This window comes from Rhincodon typus, chromosome 31, assembly GCF_021869965.1.
Source record: "Rhincodon typus isolate 14 chromosome 31, sRhiTyp1.1, whole genome shotgun sequence".
NCBI lineage: Eukaryota > Metazoa > Chordata > Chondrichthyes > Orectolobiformes > Rhincodontidae > Rhincodon > Rhincodon typus.
In genome coordinates this window covers 28,632,454-28,658,406 of record NC_063362.1, presented here as the reverse complement: position 1 = coordinate 28,658,406, position 25,953 = coordinate 28,632,454, and the positions used below count along the sequence as shown (strand labels likewise).

General features: G+C 37.9%; 1 protein-coding gene across 1 annotated transcript in view; it reads right to left on the bottom strand.

Annotated features, from left to right (window-relative positions):
- mtor (mechanistic target of rapamycin kinase) overlaps positions 1-25,953 on the bottom strand; it is a 358,206-nt gene that overhangs the window by 246,737 nt on the left and 85,516 nt on the right. The window contains exons 17-23 of the mRNA XM_048614903.1: positions 21,649-21,778; positions 15,601-15,851; positions 14,143-14,229; positions 10,962-11,129; positions 7,950-8,062; positions 6,156-6,318; positions 297-389 (exon numbers count right to left, since the gene is read on the bottom strand). Of these exons, the coding sequence (XP_048470860.1) occupies positions 297-389; positions 6,156-6,318; positions 7,950-8,062; positions 10,962-11,129; positions 14,143-14,229; positions 15,601-15,851; positions 21,649-21,778 (1,005 nt within the window). The remainder of the gene's footprint in view (positions 1-296; positions 390-6,155; positions 6,319-7,949; positions 8,063-10,961; positions 11,130-14,142; positions 14,230-15,600; positions 15,852-21,648; positions 21,779-25,953) is intronic.

The window sequence follows — 25,953 nt, the reverse complement described above, 5'->3', positions numbered from 1 at the left end:
GCATCAAATTGAAGATAGTACAATTCAAGGACAAGAGAGAAAATGTTTTAGATGTCAACTGGAAGAGTCCATTCCCAACTGTGGATAAGTTGAATCCACCTGTACATCTAAAGGGAAATATGGAAGTGACAAGATGGCACCATGTACAGACTTTAGAATCATCAGGATAATAAGCTAATTTAGAGCATAGACAAACTAATGAGATGAAAGGAATAACATGTAGCATTGAAAATAAAATACTGTTATTATAGTGTGGGATTTTCAAAATAAAATGTACACAATGAATATACACTGACCTTAACAATGCGACATATTAAAACATCATATCGTTGATGATTTATCCTGTGCCGCATCATCACCTTGTTCACCATTGGAATAAATATTTGATACTGAAACATAAACCAGACAGTGTCATTAAAATCTAAAGTTTTTTTTTAGAAACATTTGTTTTTAATTTATTGAAATTTTGGCAGAATCAATCACAATAGACATTTTTGTCAAAAATATAACAAAGTATTTTGTTAGGATATACTGTCTTAACAAATAAACATTAGAAAACTATGTATAAAGACAGTGTCAGCCTTGGGTTAGTGGTAACATACTTGCTTCAGAGTTAGGGGTTTTTGGATCCAAACTCATTCCACAGACTTCAGTAGAACTTACACTGATAATACTGGAAAATCAAAAGGTGCCCTTTTCCAAATGATATTTTAATGGAGACCTATTTGGTCTATTTGGATGCAAAAAATCACAAAACACTATTTTCAAAGGACAGCAGGGAGTTCTCCCAGTATCACAGCCAACATTTATCCCTTGTCAAACACAAAAAAAATGTATCTAATCATCATATGGCTGCAAGTATAACTTCACTGCACTCAATTTGGCAGATGTTTTTGCTTACAAGAGAACTGTGAGTATATTTCAAAACTTCATCAGTTTTGAAGCAGTTAGGATATCCTGGGGTCAACAGAAGTGCTGCAAAGACAGGCAATTTTACCTTCATTTCTATACATCACAGAAGAAATGGAACAACAATAAATGGAACTTTTGCAGTTAGAAAACATAACTTTGGCTTTGAGTTGAAATATCAACCCTAGCATCTTTCCATTAGAGCACTTAGCCCAGAGTCTAATATATTATATGTGCATCTCTGTAAGAAATGTAGCCCAATATCTACATAATACAGAACATGCGAGAAGCAGCAACAGATAAAGGAGAATATATCTTAAATGTTTAAAGGTTGCTGTGGCATGAAAGACTGCAATTTGCGCACATTTTAAACCATTAAAGCGCTATAATGTTTTCAGGAGAAAATGGATTATGAAATATCAAGGAGAAAAAAAAACATGCACTTATATGTGTCTTATCATATCCACGGAAAGGTCCCAGAATACCTCACGTACAATTAATTATTATGAATGCACATATGACCATTTTACAGTTATGACCCCAGTAGAAACAGTTAAGGTTTAAAAAGAAACTCGAAGCTCGAATAGCTTAAGGGAGGCAAAGGCCTAGTGGTATTATTGCCGGACCAGAGACCCAGGTAATGTTCAGAGGACATTTTGAAACCTGCCTTGGCAGATAGTGGAATTTGAATTCATTAAAAATCTGGAATTAACAGTTTAACAATGACCACGTATCCACTTATGATTGTCGGAAAACCTCATCTGGTTCACAGATATTCTTTAGGAGGGGAAATTGCCATCCTACCTGGTCTGGCCTAAATGTGACTCCAGACCAACAGAAATGTGGTTGACTCAAAACTGCCCTCTGGGTACTTAGGGATTGGCAATAAATGCTGGCCTAGCCAGCTTTGCCCTCTTCCTGTGAATGAATAAAGGAAACAGGAAGAATTGATAACATTTCACACTTGAAAACTTTCACTATAACAAATGACAAAAAATATTCTTGACTATACACTATTTTCTGTTTGTAGGCAACTTATACATTAAACTGCAAAAAGACCCTCTCACACTTATCACACATTGATCTGTCCAGAAAACAGCAGCATATGGTCAGTCCCAGCTTCCAATGGATTGGCGTTTCCCCGAGGAGTAAATTCAAATGATGATCTCCAGACTCTTTCCTCTTGTTTTTGGAGTTTCCTAAATCCACTATCAGCAGTAAAGCCTGTCCCAATAATTCCTCCGCTTTGGTCACACCAGGGTGAATCTCCTGGAATCCTGAGACAGCTGTAAGTTATGGCTCTGACCAGAGACTATCATCATCATCACCACCACCACCACCACCACCACCACCCACCTGCCCCCTGCCCCCCACAACCAGCAATGTTAGTGCACAGAGTGAAGCATCTCAGTGCTCACCACAGAAAACCACCTGTTGAAGGAGCAGCACGCTGAAAGCTTATGATTTTAAATAAACCTGTTGGACTATAACCTAGTGTTGTGCAACTTCTGACTTTGTCCACCCCAGTAAAACACTGACACCTCCACATCGTCACTAGAAAGGGAAAGAGACCTTCAGTTTGACACTGCAATCGATATATAACATCCCTAATAACAGTGTATGGAAACTCAGTCTAGAGTATTGTTTAAGCCTTGCAGTGGGGTCTGGGAATATAACCTGCAATTAGTTAACTTTTCAGGGATACAAGTAGATTTTATTCTTAATCATTAGTAGCCAAACAAAGCAATATAGCTTCCAAAATAAACATGGATTTCCCCATAGATTAGCAATGTGAAACCCATGAAGACATACTCACTGATAAAAAGTTTAATACAACACATGTTCATCTCTAGTTTTCACTATTAACCAACTGAAGCCATGAATCAGAGAATTTCTGACATGCTTCGCAGAGTCCACATCTAGCTGCACACCACTGCTGCTCTAGGTTTTCAATGGGGCCTTCAGAGATTATAATTTCAAATCACAGTCACGTTACAACACTGGGAAAGATGAACTAATAGGCTGCTTCAGACAAAATCCAGTCCTGATTTAATCGCTTGTATATTGACTGTCAAAGAATTCACCCCAATAGATGAAACTAGATCAACAATATACAGGAATTGAAGCTGGTCCATGATTAGTTCCTGAATGTCATTTCTTGATATGGTGACGCCCTATATTAGTGCACTATTTTCTATGCATCACAGACTCCAATATAAACCCTTCCTTAAACACAACTGGAAAAAGATGAAATTTTTGAAGGTCGGTGAAAATATATTTATGCTGGAGAATAGGTCACCTTTTATATTTGACTTGTAGAATCACAGCAGGAAATCCTAAATATACTAACATACATAATGAATCTTCTTTTAGCCTTCCTCAGCAAACATTGTGTGTTATGACTTGCTTTCTATCCTCCTTTTGAGGGTTGACCATACTCCGATATCATCATTACCTCGTCAATTTTGGAAATCATGGGTACAAAATTCAACTTACCATTTTAAAAAAGTTTCCTCATGGAATGTAAGCATTACTGGCTGTGAAAGCACTTATTGACCATTACTAGCTACCCTCGAGAAGGTGGCTGTGAGCTGCCTTCTTAAGCAGCTACAGTCCATTTGGCACAGGCAGACTCACAAAACCATTAGGTACAGAGTTCAAGGAAACTGACCTAACGGTTGTGAAGGAATGGTGATATATTTCCAAGTCAAACTGGTGAGTGGCTTGGAGGAAAACTTTCAGGTTGTAACATTTCCACATATCTGCTATCCTTGTCTTTCTAGACGCTAGTGGTCGGAGGTTTGAAAAGCCCTTTCTAAAGAGCCTTGGTAAATTTCTGCAGTGCATCTTGTAGATGGTACACACTGCTGTTAGAGTGGAGAATTAAATATCTTTGTGGATGTGGTGCCAGACAAGCAGGGTACTATGCCCTACATGACACTGGAGCTGCACTCATGCAGTCAAGAAGGGAGTATTTCAACACCTTCCTGACTTGTGCCTTGCAGATAGAGGAAAGGCATTAGGCAGTCAGGAAGTGAATTAGTCACTGCAGGTTTCCAAGCCTCTGATATGTTCTTGTAGCTACAGCATTTATATGGCTAGTCCAGTTCCGTTTCTAGTCAATGGTAACCCCCAGAATGCTGACAACAAGGGAATCACTGACGGTAAAGCCGATGGTTAGATTCTCTTGTTGGAGGTAGTGGTTGTCTGGTACTTGTGTAGCATGAAAGTTACTTGCCACTTGTCAGCCCAAACATGGATGGATATTGTCCAGGTCTTGCTGCATTTTATCATGGACTGCTTCAGTATCTACGGAGTTGAGAATATTGCCGAACATTGTGCAATCATCAGCAAATATCTCTACATCTGGCCTTCCATGGCACATCACTATGCAGCACTGTGATGCTATTCCATTTTACTGGCAAATCTATCTTTAAGCTTTAAAATAGCTTTCAGTTCATGAAAAATATGTAATTTCTCACAGTTTTCAAAATATTTCTTTCCATCCTCAGTGCCTCAAAAATGTCTAATAGATGTTAGATAACCAAGTCGAATATTTTTCTATGCTGCTGAATCCAGCAAGAAAATCCAAATGTAAGAAAGTGACCAATTTCACACAGAATTAAGAAAGCTGCAATGTTAATAATAACATAAAAATATTTTTTGAAAAAAATCATTGCCACAATGGACTTTGAATGGAAATGATGAATACTGATAAAGTCTTTAGTTTTATGGTTGACATTTAAATGTTCTGGTACTTGACTGAACAATTAAGCTAAATTTTGCAACAACTAAAATGCATACAGGTTTGCAAAACACACTTCAGAGTCTATATTTAAAAAAAAACTCTATTGTAATGCACACTATATAATTGTCTCTGAGTGCCATGAGGCAGTTTATCACAGAGCAATTTCTGCCAACTTTTGGGTCGCTGATTAAAAGCAAAATATGAAATATTATTATGAACTGTCCATGTTGAAAATTACCAGATTTTGAAAGAAAACACAACTCAAGTGCTTCCAGACATAATTACAGCCAAATATTAGCAGTTTTAAATTTTGGCAACATTTAGTCAATTTCCATTACACATAACCAATTATAAAAAGGAATGGCTTTAAGGTTGTAATTCTAATGTGCCGGTGGACTGGAGGTCCAGTGACACACATAACCAATTCAAGATGCTCTCCATGGTTCAGACAACATCCGAATTCCTGATTAGATTTCACTCCTTCCTGTCAGGACAAAGGGACACATTTTCAGAATAAGGGGCAGGCCATTTAGGAATGAAAAGAGGAGAAACATCTTCGCTCAGAGGATGGTAAATCTTGGAGGTTGTTGAAGGAGAAGGGAGCAGGTTCAATGGGCAGATTGTGCTAAATCTGATCCTTTTTCTCATCTTCTTCAGCCTATTAACGTACAATATTTATATGCTAACCTACCATTTACTGTTTCTCTATAATATGCCACATAACGCATCTTATACCAAGGGTCATATTTAAATGCAAACTGCACTGTTGGTAAGCTAGCAATCACAAGTGAATCTAACAGCATTAAGTTTTTTTTTATTTCACCTCGAAATATTTAACAATTAAAATATGATTGATACTGATATATGTGGATTATATTTTCTTTTCTTGAGATTTTTGAAACAGACTAGAACTTTTCTACAATTGATGTATTAAGCAACAAGAACTTAACATTCTGCTTATCATTGTGGTTCTTCAATTTTGCCATTGAAATAATGAAGCTGGCTTTAGTCTTGTAACTGTAGCAAACTGGTATACAGGTCTCGTGTGCCTAGAATTAAAGAAAAACCTTAGGTAACAGAACCTAAAATAAAATTGCTTGTACTCCGCTGAACTAAGTTATTTATCACAGCTTCATAAAAATACACAAACATCACTCAATACTCGTTTGCTTTTACTAATACTTTTGCTATTGGTCTATGTTTCTAGACTGGGTTGAGATTGCGAAAATCAATCCAAAAGAGCCTACAGAAACCAGAATGAAAACTCTGCTGTCACTTTACTTTGGGTTGATTTAAAGTCCCAGACTGAAAGGTAAAACATAGCATTTTACCAAGTTTCCATGACAAGCTCCCTGTCACTGGCATCAGATGATAATTTACATACCTGAGAATCTAAAATGTGCTCTGAAACGCATATAGCTTTATGATCTAAAATAATTATTACGTAAATATTCACACTTATAGGTTAGGAAGCCATGTGAAATGAATTTGCTGTCACCTTTTTTCCAAGTTGAAACACCAATGAGGAAAGTGTGTCCATTGCAGTCTGACGCAATTCGGGAGTACAGTCAAGCGTGCGCACTATTGGATGAATAATTCTTGAGGCATAGTCCGTGAAGTCCAAGGATTCTGTCAGACGATCCAGAGTCTCCAAGGCAACCCTTGTATGTGAGGAAATAAAATTGTTCCTTGTTCAACACAAACATGGAACTTATTTTCGCCCTTTTTCCTTCCAGCAATGGTAATATTTGACAATAGTCATTACATATACCATAACATTCTCAATATCTGAAGATGTTACACTTTTCCATGAGTTTTATGTTGCCAGAATCAAGTATGATGCAAGGTGCATACGGTTCATATAGTGTTTTGGAACTGGATTTCAAAATAGGGAAAAATGGTTATTGGTTACTTTTGAGAAGGGTTTCAAGTTCACAGGGTCCTTCTAGAACAGTGGTCTAATCTAGTATATTTCACAGAGCAGCTGACTACAAAACCCTGTGGTGTTAATGAAAACATTTTTGTACTGCAACATTTAGGACAAGCAAACTTGCATGGGCTTTGTTTTCATGTCAGAAGAATCAAAAATGTGCAACCTTTATTTTAATTCAGTTCAGAAAGCAAGTTTTTCAGCTCAATTCATAAAACATTACTGTTGAGTTTATAAGCAAGTTTTGTTTCTCTCCTAGGAGGATTCAGGGTAGATGGGAATGCATCACCTCCATAAATAGAGTTAATTTGTGAAACATCAAACTAGAAGAATTAGAAATTTGCTGATTATTACAACTGAGAATGTAAATGCTCTCAGATTTGTAGACAAGTACATGTCATCAGATTTGGAAAGGAGTCAGCAAATTGTCTCCACAGTCTAAGGCCAAGAAACTGGCGGAGTCCGTTAAGTAGAACCCTAAAGAGTTGAGATATCATGTAATTTTTCTGGACTTGAGTCTCTGTGACAGATATCACTGGGAAATGAGGTGAAATTTCATTTTTCACTATTGACAACGAAGACTCTTAATTGTAATACTATTAGCCTCAGTATTACTTTGATAGCAGATTATGCAGCAATAGTTTTGATCAGTGTAAAGAAGAAGTCTCCTCACCCAACTCTTCCAGTCCACCACTCCAACCCCTCACACCAATGATTCTCAATGTATAAATTGACAACTTAGTCAACAAAACTGAAATCAAGCTTAGAAGTGACCATCTAGTTTGGATCTGCAGTGACTACACGAAAGTTGTTTTGTGGAAGACTTGAAAACAAACAGAATTATAGAATTCAAACAGTGCAGAAAGAGGCCATTTTGCCCATCAAATCTGCACCAACCCTCCAAAGTGCATCCCAATTAGACCCAGTCACGCCACTCTATCCCCGTAACCCCACGCCTACCATGGCTAATTCATCTAGCTTGCACATCCTTGACTCGACAGGGCAATTTAGCATGGCCAAATCATCTAACCTTCACATCTTTGGACTGCGGGAGGAAACCAGAGCTCCCAGCAGAAACCCACACAGTCACAGGGAGACTGTGAAAACTCCACACAGACAGTCACCGAAGGCTGCAATCAAACCTGGGTCCCTGGCGCTGCGAGGTAGCAGTTCTAACCATTCAACCACCATGCTGCCTTGAATATATTCATACTATTTTTAAAGAAAAATGAATTATGGATACAAATGTCAGTATAATAAATCGTATATTTGAATGGGCTTTAGCAAATATCAAACTGAAAATATACAATTTTAATGAGCTTTAACTAATATCAAACTGAAAATATACAACTGTAAACTTACTTTCTAGGTCCTAGCGGTACTTCCTGGCCATCAAACAGTTTAACAATTGGAGGGAGCAAAAGGTGCAGATAGTCATCCAGATTTGCTCCAAAAAGCTGTATTGCATTTAGTAACTGCAAAAGGAAGTATGTAGTTAGAAAAAAACAAAACAAGAGCAGTGGCATTTTAATCTTTTTGCCTTGAATATCATGATATAATATTCCTCATTATTCATACACTGTCTCTATCCACAAAGATCAGTCGACAAAAAAAAATCACTTTATAAACAGAATTATTGCCCAACCCCTAGATTTTAGTGGGTTTGGATGTTCCTTTGTTCTGAGAGACAGTGAGTGAGTGAGTGAGTAAGAGAGTGAGAGAGTGGGAGGGAGGGAGGAAGGGAGAGTGTGCGTGCGTGGGTGGGAGTGTGTGTGTGTGTGTGTGTGCGTGCGCACGCACATGAGACAGAAAGTGTGAGTGAGAGAGACGGGGGAAAAGAGTGTGTGTTTGTGAGGGGGAAGAGAGAGACAGTGTGTGTGGTGGGGAAGATAGAGAGGGACAGTGTGTGTTTGTGTGTGTGTGGGAGAGAGAGAGTGTAAGTATGTGTGAGAGACAGAGAGACACACAGAGTGAGTGTGTGCGTTTGGCAGATAGTGAGTGCGTGCGCGCGTGGGTGTGCACGCATGCGTGTGGGAGAGAGTGTGTGTATGTGCGCGTGGGAGAGAGCGTGTATGTGCGTGCATGTGTGTGCACGCATGTACATGTGTGCGTGCACGTGGGTGTCTGAGAGAAAGAGGCAGGGAGAGAGAGAACATCCAGTGCTGATATATAACACAGGGCAAGCCCAATCTGGCAATATGTGCAGTTTAGAGGACATTTAATTCTTTTCTGTCAATATAGTGGATTATGAAAGTTGATGAATTATGACAAATGAGTGTTTTCTTTTAAAGATGAGGAAGTGTAGATTTTTAAATTTATTTTCGGAAACTGGCAGTGACCTTACAATTTTGTTTGCTAGAAAAGCCGATTTGACTGAAAAATAAACATCAACAGAGCCGCTTGGATCCTGGGTATGTTGCACATCATGGAGGTGTAAGCATGCTTATTTTTAACTTCCACCTTTTTATCCACAAATGGATTTATAGGCAGTAATTATTATGTGGCCTGCCAACTCCATGTTTTTCTTTGAATACGGTAGTCATCATCTTTTTATTCTACTTTGCATCATTTGTAAAATTGAGTTAACTATGCCGACAGCTTCCCTAATTCTAAAGGAAGTGCTGCAGAAATTGTAGAATTAGTCGAAACATTCCAGAAGTCACTGGATTCTATGAGTGTTCCAGCAGAACAGAAAACTGTTAATATTGTGCCCTGTTCAAGATGGGAAGGAGACAGAAAGCAGGAAACAACAGGCCAGTTAGCGTGTGGGAAAATGCTAGCGTTCAATATTAAGGAAGAAATAGCAGGACATTTAGGAAAGCTGAATGTAATCAAAGGTAATGCAATTTTGTGAAATGGAAATAACGTCTAACAAATTTGCTGGAGTTCTTTAAGAATATACCAAGCAGAGTTCATAAAAGGGAACCAGTAGTTGCAGTATATCTGGATTTCCAGAAGGCAAGTGATAAGGGGCCACATAAAAGGTTATCGCACAAGATAGGAGCTCACAGTAATGTGGACAATAGCGTTGATTGAAGATTGGTGAATACACAGAAGACAGTTGGAATTAATGGGTCTTTGTCAAATTCAATTATTTACGTCTATATTAAAGACTTGGAGGAGGGAGCAGAATATAAAGTGTCCAAATTTGCTGATGATACAAAGATAGGTGGGAGGTCGTGTTGTGACGAGGTTATCTGCAAGGGGAATCTGAAAAGGGATACTGATAGGTTGAGTAAGTGGGGGAAAAGCATGGCAAATGGAGTTAAATGGAAAAAAGTGTGTGGACATGCACTTTGTTAGGAAGAACTGAAAGGGAGAGATTATTACTTACACAGAGAGAAACTCCAAAAAATGCAGCAGAGGGAGCTGGGTGTTCTTGTACATTAGCAGACTGGTGCATAAAGTTATAAAAAAGATAAATGGAAATTTGGCCTTCATTGTAAGGGGATTGGAATTTAAAAATTAGGGAATCCTTGTTTCAACTGTAGAGGGTTTTAGGTACGTATGTAGTTTTGCTCCCAGTCTTGAAGAGAGAATATACTGGCATTGGAAGCAATTCAAAAGAATTTCTCTAGGCTGATTCCTGAGATGAAAGGGTTGACTAATCAAGAACAAATAAATAAGTTGGAGCTTTATTCATTGGAGTTTAGAAAGTTGAGGAGTTATCTTGTTGAAGCACATAAGATTCTGAGGACTCTTGACAGGTGTGAGGTTGACAACATATTTCCACCAATGAAGGAATCCCGAATTAGCAGACACGGTGTTACAGAATATGGGCACTCTCATTTAAAATGGAGACATAAAGGAACTTATTCTCCCAGAGGGTAGTGAGTGTCTGGAATTCTCTATCCCAGAGTGTTGTGGATATTAGAACATTGAAAGTATTTAAAGAGGAGGTAAATAGATTTACAAATATTAAGGAATATAACAAATATTCTGAAGAAGGGTCCCGACCCGAAACATCAACTTTCCTGCTCCTCTGATGCTGCCTGGCCTGCTGTGTTCCTCCAGCTCCACACTGTTACCTCTGACTCCAGCATTGGCAGTTCTTACTGTCTCTTAATGAATTAAGAGCCTGGAGGAGCCTGGCATGCAAAGGAAAATGGACCTGGTCAGGTCAGCTAGGATCTTATAAAATGGTAGGGTAGGCTTGAGGGGCTGAATGACCTACTCTTGTTCCTACTTCTTATGTTTTTCATAAGCTTTCAAGCATACAATTGGAATAGATGAACAATGGTAATACAGTCCAAGAGTTTAATAAACTTTGTAAGCTTTTAAAGCACGAAAATAAATCTATAAGAGGCCGGGAGTATTTCAGCTACAAAATAGCAGCTCCATCAGCAAATGTAATCAAAACTCCAAACGGCTCACCTTGATTGTAACACTGCGACCTGAACTGGTGTCATGCATGAAGACACGAAGCATGTGAGGAATCAGTTGTGGCAGGTAAAGTTTAAACTCTCCTCCTAAAGCCACAACAATCTGTTCAATAACCAGGATGATCGTGTTCTGCATTTGGTTGCTAGGCGTCCAGTATTCCTAGAAACATGTGAAGATAATTAATTTTACTGTAGTCTAATTTTTTTTTTATAAAAAAGGATGCATATTGAGAATAAGCTTAAGTAAACAAAATATATTGAGTCATCCATCGTTATAAATGAATTAGATTATAGCATTGTACTTTAAATAAGGCAAGTACTTCATGGCTACAACGTTACATCTAAGTATTAAAAGACTCAATGCAAGTTTTCAGTAATCTATAAACTTGGGATATGATTACAAGACTAGCCTACATGATAATTTATAAAAAGTGTTACGATAAGAAAATACGAGCAAAAAAAAAGTTAAAAATAAGAGGCTGCAACAATGACCATACTGGAGATGACAGTACATGGCAGATATAATAGAAGCTTTGCTGCCAAGCAAAAAAGCACATTTACATGCAGACCTTGGTTCAATGCCAGGTGACAGCATTTCACAGTGAACACCCACCAGTATTGAAAACTATCTAAAATATGATAACTAGACAAATAGAAGCTACGTTTAAAAATAGAGGAAGGCAATGTTCAACTGCATAAGAAAGTTGCAGATATACAAAACAAAACATTCATTTCACATCGGAGAATAACAAGTGCGTGAAATGTTCTGAGGAAGAGTCACCGGACCCGAAACATTAACTCTGTTTTCTCCTCCACAGATGCTGCCAGACCTGCTGAGCTTTTCCAGCAACTTTGTTTTTGTGCATGAAATATAATGAGTGGAGGAAGAACAAGAACAGGCAAAAAGCACTACTACAATATTGAACCTACTGTTGAATACCCTTCATATATAATGTAAACAGGCTATTAATTCATAAATGAGGGAGCTGCATTTCAATCACATTGCACACGAATCAAAACAATTAAGTCTTGATTAAGTTAAAAACAAGTCCACTGGGTTGACAATAATCCTAACAACTTGTAGTACTTCAGCAGCTTCACTAAATTTTCCTGGCTTCCAGTATTCAGAGTGGCCTATATTATAGGGATATGTCCAACATTGAGGTTAAAACCACAATTTATCCATAGAAATCATGACAGTGTTGTCATACAACACCCTCCTTTGAAATCACATAACTACAGATAACTTACCATTTTACAATACAGGAAACATTTATATCACCTCAGACACATACATGAGCTAGTGTTATCAAAAAGTAACAACAATTCTTTACTCTTTCACTAAATAAAATGCTTAATGCACCCTTCAGGTACAGAATCATGATGCTACATTTTTCAACATGTTGTCAATATGAACATTATCTCAAACTGACAGTAAAGAATGGGACTGTTTATTTTCTTTATCATGCTTATTTTCTTTTGTGTTTGACCCTTCTCTGAGGCACAGTATGCCCAGTTTTACCTATGTGGCTGTTTTTTCTCTTGTGTAAACCTTAGTAGTAACTGCTAAAAATATTCATGGCACGAGCCAATTCAGCCTAATCCTACTCTTAGTCAACAACATTTATGCATTTCCAGCAAGATTTATTTTATAGCAGTCTTACATAGGCCACTCAATTATACACTTATACAACATACAGGTCCTTCGACCCACCATGTCTATGCTGACCAATAAACACCAAACTACACTCATCCCATTAAATAAAAAACCAAAAGAACAGCGGACGCTGTAAATCAGGAACAAAAACAGAAGTAGCTGGAAATGCTCGGCAGGTCTGGCAGCATCCGCGGAGAAAAATCAGAGTTAATGTTTTGGGTCCGGTGACCCTTCCTCAGAACATTAACCTGCACTTGGTCCATAACCTACTGTACCTGCTTTTTTAAATCCTCATCCAAATCCTTCTAAAATGTTGCGTGTACATGTCTCCACCACCCTCGCAAGTAACATATTCCATATTTGTACCACCTTTTGGGTGAGAAGGTTTTTCCTCAGATCTCCTCTAAACCACTCGCTCTTCTCCTAGTCTTAGACACATCAGCCATGGGAAAAGATTGTCATGATCTACCCTCTCATAATTTTGTACACCTCAATCAGATTCGCCCCTCAGCCTCCTCTACTACAGGGAATACAACTCCAGCCTATCCAGTCTCTCCTCATAACTGAGACTCGTCATCTTGGTGAATCTCCACTGCACACTTTCCAGGGCAATCATGTCTTTCCAATTGTATGGTGACCAAAACTGAATGCAGTTACTCCATCTGTGGCCAAACAAAATGTTTTCTTAAGTTATCTCCTCAGTATCTGATTGGCAATAAGATCACCTAACTCTCAGAAGATAAGGATTAAACCTGTAACATTCCTGGTCTAAATATATGACGTTTGGTAGGGGCAGCATGGTGGCTCAGTGGTCAGCACTGCTGCCTCACAGCGCCAGGGACACGGGTTCAATTCCACCCTTGGGCAACTGTCTGCGTGGAGTTTGCACATTCTCCCTGTGTCTGCATGGGTTTCCTCCGGGTGCTCCGGTTTCCTCCCACACTCCAAAGATGTGCAGGCTAGGTGGATTGGCCTTGCTAAATTGCCCATAGTGTTCAGGGATGTGTAGATTAGGTGGGTTATAGGGGGATGGGTCTGGGTGGGATGCTCTGACGGTCAGTGTGGACTTTTTGGGCCGAAGGACCTGTTTCCACACTGTAGGGATTCTATGATCTATGAAATGGTTCACCAATCCATCAGGAAAGCACCATGAGTACTTACTTTAAATGTAACCAAGTTAGACACTGATAATGCAAACGAATAGTCAAGATAATTATATAAAAGCAAAATACTGCAGATCCTGGAGGTCCAAAATGAAAACAAACAGCTGGGGATACTCATCAGGTCTGGCAGTACCTGAGCTCAGAGAAACAGAATTAAGATTCCGAGTCCTATGACTCTTCTTCAGATCATACTAAATTTAATTACAGAGGGAATTCGACGATAACCAGGCATTAACAAAAAGCAAATGCCAGAGTCACTCGGCTAATATCAAAATTGAGATCAAGAAGGATCAAAGACCAAGAGCATCACAAGTGGAGATGTACCCGAATGGCTAAACAATTGCAATACTCACTTTTATCAAAGCAAATATGTCATCCATGTAAGGTCGGATATGAATTTTCACAAACGATACAAGCATTCCCAGCTGCTGGAACAAGAACTGATAAAGGAAACATACAATTATACATATGGTTTAGAAATAATCTGTTTTGCCCATGACCTTTCTATGAATACATTCTACTTTTAAGTCTCAAACTCATAATTCTACAGTCCCAGCTGATTACCAGTTACAAGTGTGTTGAATTATAGATATGGGAAAGAACTAGTCTGTTAGAACTTTAGCCAACATGGCTTAAATTTAAAATAATGTCAATGTAACTGACAAACTCACAAAACCAAGCCTTAGATCATAGCTTATCCACAATGATTTTTAACTAATGCCATGTACATTTTAAATCAAATTTTAGAACCAACTCTCCCCAGAACAGAAAAGTTAGATCATTTTTGTTTTTAAAAGTAATGGAAATAGAGAGAAGACCCGCTAGAATCTGGTAAATGTTACACCTACAATATTAATTTCTCTTTTTTTGGATGTTGACACACTTGCAGATTTTGCAGAATTTTCTTTTACTATTTTTACTAGCATACTTCTATGATATTTTAAAATTGATTTTAATTAATATGAAGAACATAGTAAATTGTCTCCTAAATTTAAAATAACTGTGTTCAAACAGGAGGTTACTCTTACTCATCGCTCAGTAATGTTAGTTCTACACTGGAAATGGGTACATTTTAACAACCAACAACATTACAGAATATCTTCCACCTCCACTCGGTATCAATCTGTCACTTTAAATGCAGCACTATAGAAAGACAGTCTTTACTGTTGATTACGGTTGACAAATACAGGTGTCCAATTGCTCGTTTGCACTAGGGTGGTGGTTCAAGGGCCACTTATTAAAAATAGGGACAACTCATGAAAGGCTCCTTATTTCCCTCAAATATTCCCCACTCAACTCACATTAAAATGGCATGGTCGATAAAGGTGAGTGGTGGGAAAAAAGTAAAGCAATAGAGTAACTCAGAACTGAAGTTCTAGTAGTTGTGGAATAATTGTACAATAACTCCCAGATTGGTTGTCCTGAGTTCTGTGAAAGATCAAAAATTGATTTGGCTCATTTAATCTTATCTACTCAGAGTGCTAAGGCCAGTCTCCTCATTGTGGAAACTAAATTCAATGATTTAACGTAACAGCTCACCCATTTCCACATTCTTTCTGCTTGACATAGGCCTTATATTTTCTTGTAGTTAATGAACATATATTTCACAAGATACTGGTTTAATGACTGAAAGTTATTTTACTGTTACTTTTCTCATAATACAAGATTCCATTATTTGGTTCTAAATTCTCTAGTACTTACAAAGTTGTTCCTTGAATTCCAAATAAATTTTCAAAAGCATGAATATTTTTACAAGTTAAATTTTTATAGGTTAGATGACTCATGATCATCCTGATCTACACTAAACCTACCTCTCGAGTATTGGCATCACAGACTCGAATGACATTCAGGAAAGTGGGCATGACCTGAGGTAGGAACTGGACACACTTTAAACCCAGAGATTTGAAGATAAAGGTGACCGCCTGAACAACCATTGTATGGTGGTTTGAGAGCGATGTGTCTCGCAGGATACGCATGAGGGTTACTACAGCAACAGCTGGGTAGAACTCATCCAATGGTAAATTCCCCATATTCACCAACATTTCACTAGTGCTGTAATCAGCTACAATCAAGAAAATAAATATTAAAATTGTAAGTGAAATATGCACAGTGGATGTTGAACATTAGAACAATGCACACTGTGTAAGATCAAAAAATACACTGTCCAGGCCACATTCCACTTAGTTATACAGCAGTACCTTCTCAAGCTACTTTTTAAACCTTTTTTAAATTGAAACAAGAATTAATGTAGGATTGGGATAGTATTGTACTGAAGTGATTGTACTACAATGGGTCAAAAAATAGTTAAGCAGCAATGGATGAACACATACAATATAGGCAATTGTGACATAACCAGATTTTTATTGGAACTTGGAAGCACACATTGACTGGTTTAACCTGACCACGAGAACAAGCCATTTCAAGTTCCTGCAAAGTTCAGATTTTCCTAGAAACTCAACTGGTTGACTTATGCCCTTTTGAGAAGGAAACATGGGGAGGTCCTAGTTATAAACCAACTATTTGGGTTCTTAATTGCCTAGCAAGCTCCACCACCATCTCAGAACTGGGAATGGGGTGTCAAACTCAGCTTTGCTTGAAATGTCCGTATAAAGAAGTACAACCTAATTGAATCACTTTATCTCTTTTATTACCACTACTTTATTGTATTTTGTAAGTAATATCCACAAATTCCTTCCTAACAAATGCTAATGGCTTTGCTTATTGCATCATGATCATAGTCTGTACCTCAGAAAGGAGTACAAAACAAAACAGGTGTCTCTTATTGGCAATTTACATCTGGACAATAAATTCTTATACTCAGTGATATTCTTATATGCAGTGTCTTATATGCAGTGACAAATCTAACACGTGTACAATAGGTCAATGATATGTCTTCAAACAAACTCAAGACAGAGCAGTGCAGTTTGCCTCAACTGGGTAGAAAGGCCAAGAATTTAGAATTCAGAAAATTTAAGGCAAGAACCAAAGTAAAGGGTGCTTTAATCAGATATTATGAATATTTCATAAAACAACTACATGTATATTAGCTAAAATAAAAGACACTCTGATGAAATGTCTTAATTAGCTATATTTCAGGATGAGCAAGATAATTTTTTTTTTTCTTTTCAATACCTGGTTCTGAAGAGTGGAATCAAAAACAAGAATGTGTCAAGAACAGCACTGAACAAAATTATAGTCGTGACAATAGAAGTACTACCATTGGGAAAACAACAGTCTTAAAACAAACTTACTATGGTTGGAGAGACCTGATTTTTATATTTCCTTGGAGTCACTTTAACTTACTCAGCAATGATATGATATCCACCTCTCATCCCCTTTCTATCTCACACACACACACACACACACACGTGAAACTATGGGATCAATTTGTGCTTGCAGATACATTCTATTTTGTTCAAAAAGCACACAATTTATAGACAGTCAGTCAATGTGGCGTTTTATAAATTCCTACTTTAGAAATAAAACCAGTCTGATTCCAAACTCAAACACAAACAGATTCTAAACAAGGTCTCACACCCATCATGCATTGTCTGACCTAAAATGTTACCTCTTCTTTTTACTAATAAAACCTTTAGTTCTCTCAGGACTTGAAAGGAATTTGGAGATTTACATATACATATTAATCAATTAAAACCTTCCAACTGATTAAAGATTTAACAGCATCTTAGGTTTGTCTAGTACATCCTCATCAGTGGTGTGAACGTTTGATCTTTTACTTATAAATTCTGTGTCTGATATTACCTCCCTCACTAACACCTGAAAGAGGACTGAGGCCCCGGGAAAGCTTGCGTTTTCAAATAAACTTTTTGGACTATAACCCGGTGTGGTGTGATTTCTCACATTGCAATATTGGGACAGTGGACTGGAAACTGCGACTATAAACCGCGACTGTAAACCAAATCCAAACTCCATCTCGGAAATCAACTAAATGCAACTACCTACGGAACATTTCCTGGCAAATAGTTTGTGTTGTCATTGCTATTCAGTCAATAATTCTTGCTAAAGAAGCACTAATAACAAAAGTTTCAAACCTTTCCACACAGAATGCACACACTATCCCAACGTACTAAATCAGATGGAGGAGGTGCTTCAATGTTAATAGCCGACCAAAATTGTGACATCAATTATAAACAATATAGGGTACAATATCACGCTTGATTTCCTTAAGGGTGTGGATGAAAAGATAAACATTAAAAAGGTCACGACACCAGGTTATAGTCCAACAGGTTTATTTGAAAACACAAGCTTTCAGAGGCTAACTCTTTCTTCAGAGAGAAGTAATATCAGACACAGAATTTAAAAGTAAAAGATCAAAGGGTCACACCACTGATGAGGATTTATTAAACAAACCTAAGATGCTATTAAATTTTTTAGCAGTTAAAAGGTTTTAATTGATTAATATGTATATGTAAATCCCCGAATTCCTTTCAAGTCACTGTCCTGTGAGAACTAAAGGTTTTAATAGTGAAAAGAAGAGGTGATATTTTAGGTCAGACAGTGCACGTTAGACGTGAGGCCTTGTTTAGAATCTGTGTGTGTTTTGGTTTAGTTTTTGGTTTTATTTCTCAAGTAGGAATTTATAAATCTCCACATTGACTGACTGTTTATAAATTGTGCGCTTTTTGAACAAAATAGAATATATCTGCAAATACAAATTTACCCCATAGATTCATGTGTGTGCACATGCATGTGTGTGTTTGTGTGTGTGTGAGTGAGAGAGAGACGGGGGAGAAAGAGAGTGTGTGTATGAAGGAGAGAGTGTGTGCATGTTGAGAGAGAGAGAAAGGAAGTGTGTGTGTGTGGAGGAGAGAGAGTGTGTGTGTGTGGGCGCGCGCATGTGGGGGGGGGAGAAGAGAGGAAGAGAGAGAGAGAGAGAGAGAGAGAGAGAGCATGCACGCATGCGTGTGTGTGTGTGTGTGTGTGTGTGTGTGTGTGTGTGTGTGTGTGTGTGTGTGAGAGAGAGAGAGAGATAGTGCATGATAGGGGATCTGTGTGAGAGTGTATGCAGGAGTGTGACAGTGTGTAGTGTGGTGGGGTCACCTGTAGTACGACATGAACCCAAGATCCCAGTTGAGGCCATCCTCATGGGTACCGAACTTGGCTATCAGCCTCTGCTCGGTGACGTGCGCGCGCGCACACACACACACACGCACACACACACACGTGAATCTATAGGGTGAATCTGTATTTGCAGATACATTCCATTTTGTTCAGAAAGCTCAGAATTTATAGACAGTCAATCAATGCCTCATTTTATAAATTCCTACTTTAGAAATGAAACCAGTCTGACTCCAAGCAAAGGCACAAACAGATTCTAAACAAGGCCTCACACCTAAAATGAATTGTGCGACCTAAAATGTCACCTCTTCTTTACATGATAAAACCTTTCGTTCTCACAGAACAGTGACTTGAAAGGAATTCGGGGATTTACATATACATATTGATCAATTAAAACCTACTAACTGGGAGAACACAGCAAGCCAGGCAGCATCTGGAGGAAACGAGCAGTCAATGTTTCAGCTATTACCCTTCTTCAGGACTATTACGTTTCTTCGTCTTGAAGAAAAGTAATAACCGAAATGTTGACTGCTCCTTTTCTCCAGATGCTGCCTGGCCTGCTGTGTTCCTAAAGCCTCCTGTTTGTCTACTTTGGATTTCAGCATCTGGAGTTTTATTTTTGTCTCTATAAATTATACAGATCATCTGTTCAATTTAGCAACAATGCTTATTTTCTTCTGGTGAATTCTTTCTCTGGTTAAAAATTCTAACAGGAATCAGTTTTTGCTCATTTTGACTACCATTTACATACAAGAATTGCTTGCAACAAGACAATCCTCTTCACAGTTAAGCAAAAATCATTCATGGAAGTTAACAGAATGTTGCACTGATTTTCATTCATGATACTGAAGAAAAAATGGTTAATCAAGTTGGATCGTTTCACGGTATTCCACGTACATTTTGAGTTTGACTTAATTTTTCACTGATCTCCGAAGCTAATCAGTCAACAGTGTATACAGCAATCCTCGCAAGCAATGTGTCTATTTTGTTTATAGAAAGGAAGATAAATACATTTCTATTCAGTAGTTCACACTGTTACGTTGCAAATTTATTTGGATCCAAGCCGCAGAACTGACCTTAGCAATGAACTACTGAACTGTTCAATAAGTGTAATTAAGAGTTTGAGGTATGACTTAAAAAAACAGTTCTGGTGATATCTAAGGCTTAAAGCTAACTTCATTTAAGTGTTAAACACCACGCTATGTGGATCTCATGCAGAGTAACAAAAACTTCAATTGCTCAATCACAATTCCTACATTTAAATGAGTCAAGCTAAACTGATAAGTGGAAAAAAAAGGAAAAATTAAACCCCTTAACTTCATCTGTTCAGATGCTTTTTAAATGCAATTCTTGTTTGATTGTGACACATTATACTTTTAGCATACAGTGCAAGCTGCACAATATGGAGCATTGATGAGGAGCAGCTTGCCAGGGCTTTTGCACCACATGCTGTTTAATGGCTTCTACTGCATATTATGACTGGGGACATTAGTGGCCTAATGACCTGTGATCTCATGGTCAAATAGCCTGCAGCATTTGGCTCTAGATTTATTTGTGAAGATTGGTCACTTAGGTAAGAAACTGGAGGGCTAAACTGCTGGCATGACAGCATATTTTGTTAAAAATTATTGCCTTGACTCTACACATAGAAAATTTTAATAGAAATAAACAAACTAAAATAGACAATTTAGGGGTCAACATAAAAGGGGAAGGGAGAAATGAGAATATATATCAAATGAAGAAGAGACAGGGACACTCTCCACTCCTGGAACACAAGAAAGAATTATAATGTAAAAATAAGAATTTGTGTAACATCTATAATGCCTAAACCAGAGATAGCTGACTTTGTCCTGAATGTATAGGACATATTAACTGTACAACAAAGTTTCAACTTCTATTCGAAAGAGTTAAGAATTTTCAACTTTATTGTTTAAGATGGCATCGGTTTTATGAAGACACTCAGCAGTAAATATATCCAGAACAAGGGAGATTAAACAAGGTAAAAAAAGGTTAGAACATTCCTAAAAGAATATTGTCATGAGGGTACAGACAACAGCTCAGAATTTAAGCATTAAAACATTCTTGAAAGACTCTCAGCAGATTTAAACACAATGTACTGGTGGTGTTTTGGTTATCACTTTCTTTGTGCAGGACATATTTAGTGCAACTTTTACTGGCATAATCTTTAGCCAATTAAAAAACAATAGAAGTACCACAGGAGGAGACTGCAATGCTTTTAATTTCATTGCAGAAAAACAATTAATAATAATACATTTAAATTCATAATATACCCAAAATTGAAGTTCAAAATGAATAAGTCTACAAAGTAATTTCCTTACCTTTAAATTTAGAATGGTTTACATAAACAATAGATTACGAAGAACAACAACTAAACAATATTTTTCTGGGCAAAATGCAAACCTTGAAACATTACTGCATGGGCAAATTGGTCTCAAATCCTATAGATAACTCCCATCCCTGAATTGTTCGGAGCCAATGTTTATCTTCACATAAAAGAAAAAAAATTTTTTTGTGTTAAATTTAATGCTTCACATTTAATCCCACATGACATTATGGAAATATCAAAGAACGCTTGAAAATGAACATACAGCATCATTGTGTCTTGATCCGAAACCAAAATTTTAATTAAGGTTGAAAACAAACAGTCAAAAATAAATAAAAATGCCAAGTGCAGTGACTATTTATTATTAGTATCAGTATCAACCATGCCCATAGGTCACTGTAAAACAACAGATACTTAATGAAAAATATATTCATACCTGAATCCTGGTTTGATTTAGATTCTGACAGACTGACAGCAGAGGCATCACGTGACTGGTCAATCATTCCAATATTAACTTTGTGCTTGTATGGATCTAAGGCACCCAACAGCCCCAAGACACGGATAGCCTATGGAGAAAAACGTGATACCTTCACTGTTAAATAATAAGAAAACTAACTATCATATTTACTTAAAAAAAACCAAAAGAACTCTCATATTTACTTGGCAGTTTTTGAAATAGAAATACGTAAATAGAAATCAGGTATCTAGCCTCTAAAGCCTATCGTGTGCAAAATTACGGCTGATCTAAACCCAATTCCATATGACTTTGCCCATTCTCCTTATTATAAGACCATAATACATAGGAGCAGAAATTAGGCCATTCAGCTCCTCAAGTCTGCTCCGCCATTCAATCATGGCTGATAAGTTCCTCAACCCCATTCTCCTGCTTTCTCCCCGTAACCCTTGATCCCCTTGATAATCAAGAACCTATCTATCTCAGTCTTAAATGTACTCAATGACCTGGCCTCCACAGCCTTCATGACTCTCTGGCTGAAGAAGTTTCTCCTTATCTCCATTCTAAAAGGTCTTCCCTTTACTCCAAGGCTGTGTCCTCAGGTTCTGGACTCTCCTACCAATGGAATCATCTTCCCAACATCCACTCTGTCCAGGCCATTCAGTATTCTGTAAGTTTCAATTAGATCCCCCCCTCATCCTTCTAAACTCCAATGAGTGTAGTCCCAGAGTCCTCAAACGTTCCTCATATGTTAAGCTTTCCATTCCTGGGACCATTCTCGTGAAGCTCCTCTGAACCCGCTCCAGGGCCAGTACATCCTTCCTGAGATATGGGGCCCAAAACTGGACACAATACTCCAAATGTGGCCTGACCAGAGCCTTATAAAGCCTGCTTTAATATTCAAGTCCTCTCAAAATAAATGCCAACATTGCACTTGCCTTCCTGACTACTGACTCAACCTGCAAGTTTACCTTGAGAGAATCCTGGACTAGAACTTCCAATTCTCTGTGCACTTCAGACTTCTGAATTTTCTCCCCATTTAGAACTTAGTCCATGCTTTTATTCTTCTTACCAAAGTGCATGACCTCACACTTTCCCACATTGTACTCCATCTGCCACTTCTTTGCCCACTCTCCTAATCTGTCCAAATTCTTCTGCAGCCTCTCCACCTCCTCAATACTACCTGTCCTTCCACCTATCTTTGTATCCTCTGCAAACTTAGCCAGAATGCCCACAATTCCTTCACCTAGATTATTAATTTATAAAGTGAAAAGTTGTGGTCCCAACACTGACCCTTGAGGAACACCACTTCTTAATAAAAATCTATCCAGGTTGGATTTAATATTCGCGATTAATCTAGCATTAATTATCATTTGTGGAAGAGAGTTCCAAACTACCACCACCCTTTGTACATAGATGTGTTTCCTAATTTCACTGCTGAAAGCCTCAAAAGATCGCTGCAATTTTTAAACCAATGCCCATTGTGTAGACCTCCCAACTAGTAGAAATATAATTTCTATCTACCAGAGTTGTTCCCCCTAACATTCTGTAAACTTGTAACACAACACCCCTTAAACCTTTTAAGCTCCAGGGAATGCAACCTTAATTTATGTCATTGTAAAATACAACGATCACTCTCTCAGGAATATTGGGATAAGTTATTTTATTCTAATTATATATATGAATCGTATAAATCTTTGGAAGTGTTCAGAATATTTATGATAATATCTGGATGATGACAAAGAATATTTACTTTAAAAAAAGCTTTAACATGATGAAAATTGATCATTAGATTAAATGAAAAATTATATACCTAAATTTTCATTGTATTTTGATGGGGGAAAAAAGAATCCAGGTATTTGAAATAAAAGTGCAACATGCTAAAAGACACAGCGCATCAACTGCCATTTGAAAAAAAAGTGGACAAGTAGGGGTTTTTTTTTGCAGGCTACTTAACTGTTGTTTCGATGGCTAGCATGTTGTTCAGAATAATGCCAATAGTATAGGTTTGATTCCCATTCTAGGTGAGGTAGACTTAGGACCTAGCTCCTCACCCTGCCCAAGAAAATGGAAGGAAAACACTACTAACAAAAAGAAATGCCAAAAAAGAAGCTCACGATGAAGCCTCAGCATGCGTTGTGCCCAGGACTTACCTTCAAGCACAGCATACATGACATGATCAGACATGAGGAATCCTTAGAATGGTCTCAAGTCTCCTACCTAAAAAATACAGCTGTTTCTTCATTCACACGTCTTTTATCTTTCACAGAGTTGCTGCATAATTCTAGAAAAGTCTATTTACATCATGACAACAAGCAGATATGGTGCTCATGTAGCAGGAAGCTTGGTAATTACAGCTGCTAAGATAGTATTAAAACTTGCTTATTACTTTTTTTCAGCACAATAGCCAAATCCAAAGAAATATTATTATTTGTAAACAATCAAGATTAATTATAGGGAAATTATAGGGAAACGTTAACTTATTTTGAAACCAGGTTGTTTTGTACCCTAATGTCAGATGTGCACGACATAATGCATTCCAGTGTATATCAGTTATTATAAGGGTAATGTCGCTAACTCAGACAGAAGCAGAGTGCAAACCTCACCTGCTTTCAGACATGTGTCATAAAATGCCTGAACAGGTTGATTAAAAATATATCAGCTACTAAAAGCCATTATGTACCTGTATAAATTTAAATTGGTGAACTTAGAGCTGTTGGGTGGGGTGAGGAAAGGAAAGGGGAAGACAACATCCTTTTCCTCTTAACTAGAATGCAACATTTTGTGAAACTGTTGTAATTAGGACCCGAACATTTATGCTGACGAGCATATTTATGAATACGTACATAGATAGTTCACAAGAAAACTACTTTTCACATCTTCACTGTCCTTAACTAATTCAAAATTAATTTAAAATACAATACCAAGCTCAAAACAAAACACAGTTTAATGTAAACGTGGCAATGATGAAGTTGGATAAATCTTTGATAAATGAAGTAATAACAGTGATAAACATAAATTCTTACTGTGATATGGGACTGGTTAAATTGACCAGAATAATTTTGTACTCTGTCTGGAAGTTACAGAGTAATTAAATTGCAGTTACTGCAAGGTACAGAACATTCAACCTGTTCAGAAAAGTAAACGTCACTGCTTAAGTTCACACTTGCAAACGTAGTTTTGCCCTGGATAATGTGTTAAAAACGATTGATGGTCTCTGTACACACGTTTAAGTACAATATATCATGAACAAGTTGGCACAGATAGGGGAAAAAAAAAATCAAACTCAAAGCACATATTTGGAAAATGATTGTTTTTAATGACAGGCAACCTACAAATCATGACCAATGACATGCATAATTGTGAATAGAAGTTCTGAACAGGAGCAAACATTATGAAACCCATTTTTAATTCCTTCCAACTGACTTGAATGGCAATTCAAGATATCCAAAAATCATGTACCAAGGGCAGCAGTATGAAAATGACGACTTTCGTTAAACTGGAATGCTTTGATGCATTTCTGTAAAAGTTTGAGTTCTCTCTCTGTTGCTAGATTAATTCTGTCGGTACTCCTTCTCTTAGATGGAGAAAATAGCAAGGACTCCCATGATTCAGCAGAGATATCAGCAGAGTCAGAGTGCAACCGGGAAGAGTGTGCAAATGCTGGCAGATGAGCTTAGTGTGGGAATTTAGGCTAGTGGGGGAGGAAGGCAGTGCTCTGTTTTGTTCTGGCCATTTTTGCATGGGGCTGCTTTGTGGTCAAGGTGCTGCTGGTTAGATCTAAGAGCAAGCCTAGATGAATACCAGGCTTTGTTGAGGAGGGCGAGCAGCAACAATACAAGGTTAAGGCAAGACCCTTTTCTCCCCGCTAAGGTAAAGGAGCAAAGATGGCAGTCAGTGGAGTGGTATGCTCCTCCTGTCAGCTGTGGGAAATCAGGGAGCAATCGACAGTCCCTGGTGAGTATGTTTGCAGGAAATGTGTGTGTGGCTGCAGTTCCTCTCAGGCTGCATGGATTGGTTGGAGTGGTCGTTGAAAGCACTGAGGAGCATTCAGGAGGCAGAGACCATGACAGATAGCTTCAGAGAGATGGTCACATAGGTAGATGGGTAACTGCCAGGCAAGGTAGGCAGGTAGTGCAGGAGTCTCCTGGTAATCCTGTCTCAAACAAGTATACCATTTTGGATACTGTTGGGGGTGGGGAAGTTTCTCAGGGGAAATTAACAGCAGCAAACAGGTTTTTGACATTATGACTGGCTCTGCTGTAAAGCAAAGTCCAGGTGAACAGT